We start from the raw sequence: 10,722 nt of genomic DNA, 5'->3' as shown, positions 1-10,722 counted from the left end.
CCGGCTTACATAACAGAAAACAGGAACGGTGACGTCATCGTAGCAGATTTGGATAAACAGGCAGTTATAGTAACAGATCACAAAGGTGTCTATCGATTTTCCTATGAAGGTCCACCAAATGGACCAAAGTTGGACCCACGTGGAATCTGTGTAGATGTACTTGAACACATATTAGTGAGTGACTGGACAAGCAGTTCAGTGCAAATAATTGATAAAGACGGTGTATTTTTGCTTACATTGCTTACTGCTAGCAGAAACAGTCCGCCATATGGGATATGTTATGATGAAGCAAAACATCTTCTTTGGGTAGGCTATGATAACTCTAGCAAAGTGACTGTGTTTAAATATCTAAATTAGACACGATATGGCTACAACTTTGAGTGATTTCCATGTAAGATAGATTTTTTTTTCTGTCAACTTCATCACCAATGCTTTAACATAGTTTCCATCATCAGATATAGGTACGAGAGTTGTTCTGGAAGTTTACGAACCATGTTAATCTGTGGAACATTATCTTCATTCTTTAAATTGAGCACATTATCTTGTGCAAAAATACTTTTTTTTGTTGGTGTCTGATTTTCATTCTATGTAATTTATTGTAAATCTTTATTTTATTTTCAAATCAACGTTTTATATAAGCACGGAGCAAACTCAACATCTTTGTGAAACAGCATCACAGATTTCACAAAAATACTATCCTTAAACATTTCGCAGTAATGGTATTACACCAAAGACTTAATATTAAAACGTTTTTCTGTTACCTTAAATGAATTTTCTTTACAATTATTCCATTGGCATAACTTTGTATGCCAATGTTATTTTTATTTACTGTGCTTAATGTTGCTTTCACATGATCAGCACTCCTGAAGCGGCTTATACATGCATAAAATATAAATTATGGAGATACTAAAAACATTATTCAAGCGCAGAAGTCCATAAAACAATACAAAATAGAAGCAAAGCAAAACAGACCTCCAAAACATTACGCAATTGTGTTTAGCAACGACATTACCAAAAGAGTCAGCAGAATAAGCAAATATTTCAAATTTTGAAACAGAATTGGTGAAAAATTCAAGAAAAATGAATGAGTTTTGTTAGAATGAAAATTGTACTGTGAATTATGAAGATATGAAATTGCTTATGAGAATTTAATTGGTAATTACAGAATTTAGTTGTTTTTTTAATATCGAGAAATAATACAAAGAGGCAAGACGGTAATTGAGCTCAAAAGACCATTGAAACAATACAAATTGAGAGCAGAGTAAATACTTAATACTGATCATTAAAACATTAGAGGTGGGATCAGGTTCCATGGAGGAATAAGCATACCGATCGGTCACCCGCCATGTACTTCGATCTTATGATTGGGCAAGGGGAATAAAACAGAGAAGACTCAAAGGAGAAATAATGGCCTAACACTTTGTATAGAAAATGTGGGTCAAGACTCTACTTGACGATATATTGCACTTGCAAACACTGTCATTTTATCGACAATTACATTTGCGAAATGTTGACTTTAGTGTGGACTGTTGATATCAACTTATTTGTAAATATTTGGTCTTCTTCAATAAATTGTTCATGCAAAGATCTTTCTTCGTCGTATCACAATCAAGTGATATACCTAAACTGAACAGAAACCAAACAATGTTGTCACAAAGAAATGCTAACAAAGCAAATGCACATCATCCTTTAAATTATTACGTCTTATTGTTAATAAGAAACTTCGTTTGGTTCAAAGTCACTTAATCCGAAACAGGCACATATTATCTTACACAATAAAAGTACGTCATTACATAGAAAATATGACAGCAGAGCTATTGCTATTCATAATGCCATGTTCACTAAATAATCGTTGTTTATTACTTATATTTGCATTCTTTGATGTTGTCAAGAATATCAGAGGAAATCCTGGCTTACATATGGATGTGGCTTGTTGTCTTCAGTAAAGAAAAACACGCGGCTAAAAAATTAGTATATCTCATCATTGCAGCTTTTCGGATCTCTAATATCACAAACAATTTATAGAGTATTTGCCTCTTGTGACGTCATCGATCAACGTTATTGAAATTCTCTGACAAAAATCAATAATTTAACCTTATTGGGAAAAAAGTGAATGCTTTAATAATGATTATAACTCCAGAATGCTTTTCTATGATTTTTAAAAGTTTTTTTTCTATTCATTTTTAAGAGCTGAAACAGACATATACTATTTTTTCTGAATGTTTCATAACCCAAGTGTGAAGAGTTATCGTTCTTTGTACAAATATGCAAAAATATGATAAGAAAAAATAAAAATATGGAGTTGTCTTCAATTCTTAAAAAGTTTTATATTACAATTAAATACATTGACCATAATTAAGTTTTAAATATACCAATCGGCAATTTTAAATTGTTCTGAATTTCTTTTTTCCAAAAAAATAATATTAAAAACTTATATTTATTTCTTTTACGAAACATTTCATATATATACTTCTCAACACCTACTGCAAGTGTCGTAGAGCTTGTTGTACAAGAGTGCAATAGAGCACTTGCACTCATAGCAGAACCAGTTGCGTGTATAGTCCTATGAACGCAGTTGATGAGTACATGTTCATAGTGGGAGAGAGCAGTAGGTATGCAAATATGTAGAGAATAATACATACCCTTTTCCAATAAAAATAAATTATAAGATTGATTTAATAGTTTATTACAACAATCCTTACATGGAAAACATATATCATAAACCTTATTGACAAACAGAAGCTCCAGAAGGGAAGTTAAGATCTGTTATAAAGTCACCTTTGAAAAAAAAATTATCGGTTATATCTAATTATGAAGATAATACGAGAGGTTATCAAAAAGTCCTGCAAGTAGTATAGTGTAAGGGAATTTTGACTTTGGGCGTATATTCCCTCACACTGTACTACTTCTGCACCATAATATTAAGACCGTTTAAGATATATCAATGACTTTTTACACATCTAGTTAACATTATATTTTATATCGATAGAATAAACAGATCATGTTTTATTTTTTGAATATTTTTAATGCTTTTGTAAGCAATGGTATGTCCAGGCGGCACAAGCTCAAAATAATTGAGAAAAACTGTAAATATAATGTGTATATTGATTGCTATTTTCATTAACTTCTTAAAAGACATTATTTTCCCTCTCCATTTAGCCAAATCATGCAAGAAGAAAAAACTGTGTTTAAAGATTACGATTAATACTTATTAGCAACATTGCGGAATATTTGTAATACCTTTTGTTGTTATTTTTGTTCGAGAATTCTAGCGGAAATATCGAGCAAATCTCGCGGAAATATCGATAATATCACATGAACAGCAATGAGTTCAACAATATTAATGCTAATGCAAAAGAACAATGAACAGGATTTTTGAGATTTTGATTTTGGTTTATGTTTTAACCGAGTGTGCCCAATGTACACGGCACCACGAATTTTCTTATGGCGGACATTTGTATGGTATGTATACTTCAAATGAATATTTTTTTTATTCTTTTCAGAAAAATTTTCTCCCATCAATAACCGTTTTAAACTTCCTATATATTCGATTCTGATTTATTTCAATTTTTAAAAATCACCTTTACCATTTTTTCTGAGTCCTAATTAAGATGAAAGGCAACCATTTTACACCGTAGTAAACTAATACTCGTATACAGTTTAATCTAGAAACGTAACAATTGTCCAAGTGAATATGTATGGGACAAAAAAGCGTTTGATTAAAGACATACTGTATACAGGGAAATTTTCGCCCCGTTTTATTTTCGCCCCTTTCGCCGTACCCTCATTTGGGCGAATTTAAAACGGGGTGAATTCAAAGAATACATTTTAATTTCTTAAACAAATCAATGACTGGGCGAATTTAAAACGGGGCAAAATTATTTGCAAGAGTAAAAGGGCGAAAATAAGACGGGGCGAAAATAACCCTGTATACAGTATTCAGGTGGGAATGGGAGGCTCGTATTAAAAAAAGATACACGTAACTGAATACCAACCTATTTGTAGGACCCACAAAATGGGGCGTGACATGGCGTGAATGTAATGGAGAAAACCAGTCCCCTATTGACCTGCAGTCCTCCAAATGTAAAAAGAAACAATTCAGAGTGAAGTTCAACAACCATGGCGAGAAATGTGACGGATATCTCATAAATAACGGTAACATAGCGTTAATAAAGCTTTTAGTTGTTATTAATTTTGATGTCAATTTTTAAAATTAGTAGAAATATTACAACAGAAAAAAATACATTTCAAGCCAACACATTTAACACCAAATATAATAATTTTTCATTCATCGAAATAAGTATATATGAAATATATGGAGATAATGAACAGTATTCAAGATCAAAAGTCCATAAAACAAAACAAAATAGGAGCAGAACAAACACGGACCTCCTAAACATCAGAGGTGGGATCAGGTGCCATGGAGGAGTGAGCATGCCCTGCCGACCATGTCATGATCGGGAAATAACGGAAAAATCACTTACGAAATGATGACTTTAAACGAGACTGCTGATAGTCTTGTTTCATCAACTTGTTTGTCTATAATTTACCTCGTTTTAGAAATTGTTCATACGTACTGCGTTTCCTACTCATAGTATGTTTGAAAAGACGTATTTTTCAAAGAAAAGTGGTTTGTATGATACATGAAGAGGTTAATTGCAGGATTTAACGCTGCAAAACTTCTAGCATGAAATATGGAAATACATGTAATAACGAAAAATAATCCAGCCCAAAAAGTTGAATTAAAACAATACTAATCGGGAGCGAATATATAAAACATGGACCTTTAAAATTATCAGTTGGGATCAGGTGCCATATAAAAGTAAACATTCCATGTCGACTGGTCACCCCTTCCTTATTCTTCGTGTTGTGATCAGCATTAATGATATATTGCTTTTGCTGACGAAGTCATTGTATCGACCATTAAACTTGCAAAATGCAAAATAAAACGAGACTATTGATACCCTTAATTGTTTCATCACTTTAATGTTTGTATATTTGTAAATATCTAGTTTTAGATATTTTTCGTACTAAGAGCATTATGAAAAATGATGACTTTATTTGAGACGACTGCTGATATTCCTGTTTCATTAACTTTTTTGCCAGTAATTAACCTGGAGTTACTTCCTATCCCACACCAACCGCGCCTTTTGAAGTTTGGGAGATTGATTTGTATGGACCATTACCCCTATCTACCCAGGGAAGCTCCTACATCTTTACGGCTGTTGACATGTTTAGCAAATATTCCGTTGCTTTTCCTATCAAATCAAATGATGCCTTGACAGTCGCCCATGCATTTTTCAGGCTTATTACGACATATGGAGTATGTAGTACAGTTATCAGTGATCAGGGAAGTGAATTTATAGCCAAGGTTACGTCCGAGCTCTGCAAGATGCTGCATATCGCCCAACAATTTACTCCGACCTTTGCGCATCATTGCCTTGGAGCCTGTGAACGGATACATGCGACACTTGCTGAGAGACTAACATCTTATATATCTCCAGACAAAAGCAACAGGGAAAATTACTTATCATCTGTTGTATTTTCCATTAATTGTTCCGTGAACACTAGTCTGGGATATTCTCCCTATGAGATTGTATTCGGGTGTCGACCAAAGTTTCCACTAGTCAACTATCATACAGAACCAACGGAAGCTCCCAAGGACATTGCTACTTTTCTTAGAGACAAGTTAAGTAAAATAAACATCATTCGTACAGAAATAATGGAAAATGTACAGAAAGCTAAAGACACAATGTTGAGCAATGCCAATACCAATCTTCGGCCTTTAACATTACGGAAGAATGACTACGTGTTTGTTCAAAAAGAAAACGCACACAAGCTTCAGAACCAATTTACCGGACCTTATGTTGTACACAATATACCAAGTGCACACACTGTGTTACTCAAGGATCCAGTTACCAACAAAGTGCTAGATAACATTGTTCACATCAATCGTGTTAAAAAAGCATTTGTTCGGGAGCCTACTCCTGACTTTTTCAGTGTTGTGTCTGCAAGACAAGTCACACAGAAAGACCAAAGCTGTCAAACTGACGTGGTTACGACACAACGGGACATTCCAGAGGTTACATATCCAAAGCGCCCTCAACGGACAATCAAAAAACCACTTCGTTTCCGGGATGACAATCATGTGGACCCGCGGAATATTGTCACATACACGGCATCTTCTGACAGTGATGGGTTTCACAGAGTCAAGAAAATCTTGGGTCAGCGATATTCTCCCAAAGGATTGCAGTATCTGATCCAGATTGCAGGCGAACCTGCAGATAATGCGTTTTGGGTTGCGCCTTCTTATTTGAACGCCAAAGCCAGGGAAGCTATTCGAAAAAGACCCCCTCCCTTTATTACTTGAGCCATAAATCCTATGTTGTACATTATTATGTGTAAATTTTTTTTACATCCTTGTTAGTTGATTTTGTTTTGTATTTATTTTTTATTTTGGCGCCTTGTATAGATATTTTGATTTTATGATTGGATTTTGAGATCATTAGTATTTGGAGTGAATTATGTTTCACAGCATTTTTGTCCGAGAAGGTAATTTGCTCTAGTTATTTAACTGCAGGAGCTCGTCTCGTGGTGCTGAGGAGATAATTTAATTAAGCTGAGTGACCTACTCTGTGAGAGAGCAATGTTTACTAGCTTTGCTATGAATTACTGTTTGATTGTGGCTGTTTCGAAGTCATCCTTTATCTAAGTAATTATTTTAGCTGCTGTATATCAATGTCTCCTTCATGCTATTTGTTTTGTAAACCATGGTACTTACATGATAGATGGATACATGTATTATTTTTCGATTATTTGTGTCATTAAAGGTTATGCCTATTTTTACAATTACAATTTAATATGTTTCTAATGTACAGCTTAATGATAAGCGCAAGTACGAGAACATTATTTTGAGCTTTTACTCATGTTGTAAATTGTATGTGACATTTGCTTATTTTTTTTTCTGTGTAATCCTCTTTTTTTTTTTTTTTTAAAAAATATTAATTTGCATTTATTAACCCCATGTAAAATTGTTTTACAATTTTATTTTCTGTGGGCGGATGTTATGATTATGGGTTATAAGGGTTTCTAAATGACAAATTATTAATTATTGATACATGTATATTTTTATATAATTGATTATTACTTTTCGGTCTTGTTTCACATCTGTAGTTGAAAGTTAATTGTTCTCATTTGATGTTTAGGAAAGGCATTTTTGCACATGTTACCAATATTTAATTCTTGACATCTCTTTCCTGCCTCACGATATCAATGTCATTTGCTCATACTTGTTATCAACTTTATGGTTAGATCTTAGGATCGTGTTCTTTGAATTTGTTATGCTTAGCTCTACCTAATTTCAGTGTTGTAAATTAATGTCATACACGGATTTCCCCTGTTCTTGCAATTTTCTATCCTTAATTTAATTGGCTGGTCAGTACGAAAGGGGGAGGAGTTGTCAAAGATTAGATGTGAGTGAGTTTGTAAGTGAGTCACTTTTAGACCATTCTTTGTTAAATTCAGTTTGTTTAATCTTAAGAAATCCTTTGTTAAATTCAGTTGTTTTAAATTGTATTTGTGAAATTCATATTTTTGGACTTACAATAAATTCTAAACTTTAAAAACCGACTTATCAATTGACAATTTATTACAAAAATAGGACTGTATGTGATGATCAATGAATATTCAGGGAATCGAAGAAAAAGGATGGAGAGCTGAATTTGCTAAAAAATTATAGAGCTTCCCCAGAAGATTTTTATTTGTGTTGACCTTAACAGAAAGGTTTGTGTGATTATTTAAATTTATTAGTAGCATTTATTAACAAAAATCAAAGTGGTTTTGAAAATTTGATCCTTGTACATTTCAGGTAAGATCTATTTGTAGAAGTATAAGATTATCATTACTTTATTGTTAATTTAAATTGCATGGTTCATGTGATTCATACTGGTATAGTATATAAAACTTTCTCATGTTGTAGTGGTTAATCAATTTCTTATTTAAGCTCATTTCTATTGATAATGATACATGCATCGAAGAAACACAAATCTTAACGTTAGAATTTCTTTTCTATTTAAGAATCTTACACTAAAGCCAAGACTTCTATTGATCTAAACAGAACACAATGCAACATGCGATGCAAAATGACAAAAAAGAAAGACAGAATAGAAGACACTGAATCTCTGCAGTTATAATACCTGTAGAAAATATAAAGGAAATTGTTTTTTTTAAAAATGCAATGTCGATATATCCATCTTCCCACTGTAGGTTCATAACCCGGCAAGAAAAGAAAGGTGCAAATTCACCGCTATCTTGATACTGGGGGTAATTAAGGATATCAAAACTGTAAAGACGCCTCAGCGTATCAAGAAAGCATGTTTGAAAACTGTGTCTTGCATAAAAAACAGGCTTATAATTTTTGGTGTGAGGAGTGCAAAGTGCCGGCATGTAATAGATGTGCAGATCATTTCAATCATACTGTAATAGATATACAAGAAGCTGTCGAAAGAAAAATAGCAGAAAACAAACAAACCTTCATGAAAATTTGCAATAGGATACTGCCGTTCAATCTTTCGATTAAGATTAGGGCTCAGGAAGATATAAACAGTAGTGGCGCCCTGTCGAATAAATTACTCGGGTACATGCTTGAAAAAGGAAAGAGGTTAAAAATATTGTTGGATAGATTTGTTTCCAATGATTGTGCTTTTATGTCCAGAAAATCCAGTAGCATACTTCGTAAGCAAATGGTGATGACCAATACGCACTTCAGAAAATTACAAAACCTTTGCGACGAAATCGACCAGTTAGCCAACAAGCCTGTAAAATTTCTTTTTTTTCTGACTGGGAAACCTTTTAAACGTCTGAAATGTGTACCCAAAAATATATCAAAATTAAGTTCAACGTGTTCAGACGAAAATTCTAACATAACTGAAATAGTCCAGATACTGGCAGATTTCACCATCAAAGACGAAAATATAAAAGTCGAGCCAGAAAATATAATGCACCAACCAACTCTTTTTTCTTCGATTCCTCTGAAAGACATAAATCGTGTATGTCATATTAATTGCGTAACTTCAAACCTGATTTGGATCAGTGACTATAAAAATAATCTCTTGTTGATGAGAATTGATGAAAACAGGATATCTGTAGCTCACCGAATTCTTGAAGACTTTTGGGGACTTGGTGTGTACACGGTGTCCACAACAGGCGACCTGATTTATATTGACAAAGGGTCAGAAATCAGGAAACTATCTTCAGATTGTAAAACGAAAGTAAGTTTGTTTAAAATAGGTAATGGCTGGCGACCACGGTGCATTCATTATTCCCATCTCAACAGGGACTTAGTCATTGGAATGTGGAAGAAAAAGAGATGCCGAATAGTCAGGTATGATATTTCGGGTCAAGAAATCCAAGATTCTGAGAATGGAAGTCCGACACTATATAAATATCCGGCTTACATAACAGAAAACTGGAACGGTGACGTCATCGTAGCAGATTTGGATAAACAGGCAGTTATAGTAACAGATCACGAAGGTGTCTATCGATTTTCCTATGAAGGTCCACCAAATGGACCAAAGTTGGACCCACGTGGAATCTGTGTAAATGTACTTGAACATATATTAGTTTGTGACTGGACAAGCAGTTCAGTGCAAGTAATTAATAAAGACGGGGTATTTCTGCTTACATTGCTTACTGCTAGCAGAAACAGTCCACCATATGGGATATGTTATGATGAAGCAAAACATCTTCTTTGGGTTGGCTGTGATAACTCTAGCAAAGTGACTGTGTTTAAATATCTGAATTAGACGTGAAATTGCTACTGCTTTTAGTGAATTGCCATGTACGATAGATCCTTCATCACCAATGCTTAAAGGGGGATGTACGGCCACCTTTAGTGCAGAGAGAACAAAATGTAAACATTTCTTCAAATGGCTAAAATACATTATATTTTGATCTAATTGTAAGTCTTTATGATAAAGATACAATAAATATGCATAACTGAATGCATGTTGTGCATATATAATCTATACTTTTGCAGAAAAATGCTTTTGATATGCTCCTTAGAACTGCGCAGCTACAGAATTCAGCAGAGCCTTAAAAAATCCAAAAAAATACGCAAACTGTGCATTAATCTTCCCTCTACAACCATTTGTTGAGAAAATGTCTAAATTTTGCACTTTTAAATGATAATTTCAAGTTCAGAACAAGGTATTGTTGTCTTCAAAAAGAGTGTAAAGAACCATGAAAGTAGTTCATTGATAGCAGCACGTGGTCTATTTTTAGCACAGAATTTTGTTTTCCAGACCCCTTCTTAATATGGAAGGACATAACAATCTTTAAATGTAGAAGAGAATTACAGTTGCAAAATATTTCAAATAATATGAACACTTTTAAAAGAGGAAATGTGTTATAGTGTGGCTTGAAGTAATTTATTTAGTATTATTATCGAACAGTTGTTAAATAGTGTACGTATTGATATAAACTCTTTGATTCCAGGTAAGGAAAAATGAGTACCATCAAAGTTAAAAATTAAGACTTTGTAAGTTTGCCACAAATAATTTATAATATCTATCAAAAGTTTAATTATCAGCAATGAAACACAAAGAAATTAAACACATAAAATCGATATGAATGACCTTGTGTTAGTACCTACTAGTACGAGGGGTGATCAAAAAGTTCTCGAACTATCTCTATATCTACAAAACCACAATTTAGATTAGAAAC

At 33.5% G+C, this 10,722-nt stretch overlaps 2 protein-coding genes across 5 annotated transcripts in view; both read left to right on the top strand.

Moving 5' to 3' along the window:
- LOC134261413 (uncharacterized) overlaps nucleotides 1-4,150 on the top strand; it is a 6,619-nt gene extending 2,469 nt beyond the window's left edge. Inside the window, exons 1-2 of one of the 3 annotated variants that reach the window (XR_009990816.1) lie at nucleotides 3,279-3,462; nucleotides 4,006-4,150. Coding sequence is in view for 2 of the 3 variants with exons in the window: in XM_062743860.1 (XP_062599844.1) it covers nucleotides 1-357 (357 nt within the window). In the remaining variant the exon portion in view is untranslated. Of the gene's footprint in view, nucleotides 566-3,278; nucleotides 3,463-4,005 lie in introns of those variants that run through there. The other 2 variants (XM_062743866.1, XM_062743860.1) reach the window with 2 other exon arrangements.
- A 3,003-nt stretch (nucleotides 4,151-7,153) lies between these two features.
- Nucleotides 7,154-9,864, top strand: LOC134261962 (uncharacterized). 2 transcript variants are annotated; one of them, XM_062744353.1, is made up of 2 exons: nucleotides 7,154-7,782; nucleotides 8,266-9,864. In XM_062744353.1, the coding sequence occupies exon 2, from the start codon at nucleotides 8,373-8,375 to the stop codon at nucleotides 9,801-9,803; it is 1,431 nt and encodes a 476-aa protein (XP_062600337.1). In that variant the 5' UTR covers nucleotides 7,154-7,782; nucleotides 8,266-8,372; the 3' UTR covers nucleotides 9,804-9,864. The 2 variants fall into 2 exon arrangements, with proteins under 2 accessions (XP_062600337.1, XP_062600331.1); XM_062744347.1 differs by having other exon boundaries at nucleotides 8,077-9,864.
- Nucleotides 9,865-10,722: the final 858 nt, after the last annotated feature.

This window comes from Saccostrea cucullata, unplaced genomic scaffold (genome assembly GCF_032062105.1).
Source record: "Saccostrea cucullata isolate Sc308-1 unplaced genomic scaffold, CSIRO_AGI_Scuc_v1 ctg356, whole genome shotgun sequence".
NCBI lineage: Eukaryota > Metazoa > Mollusca > Bivalvia > Ostreida > Ostreidae > Saccostrea > Saccostrea cuccullata.
This window is presented reverse-complemented; position numbering and strand designations above follow the sequence as displayed.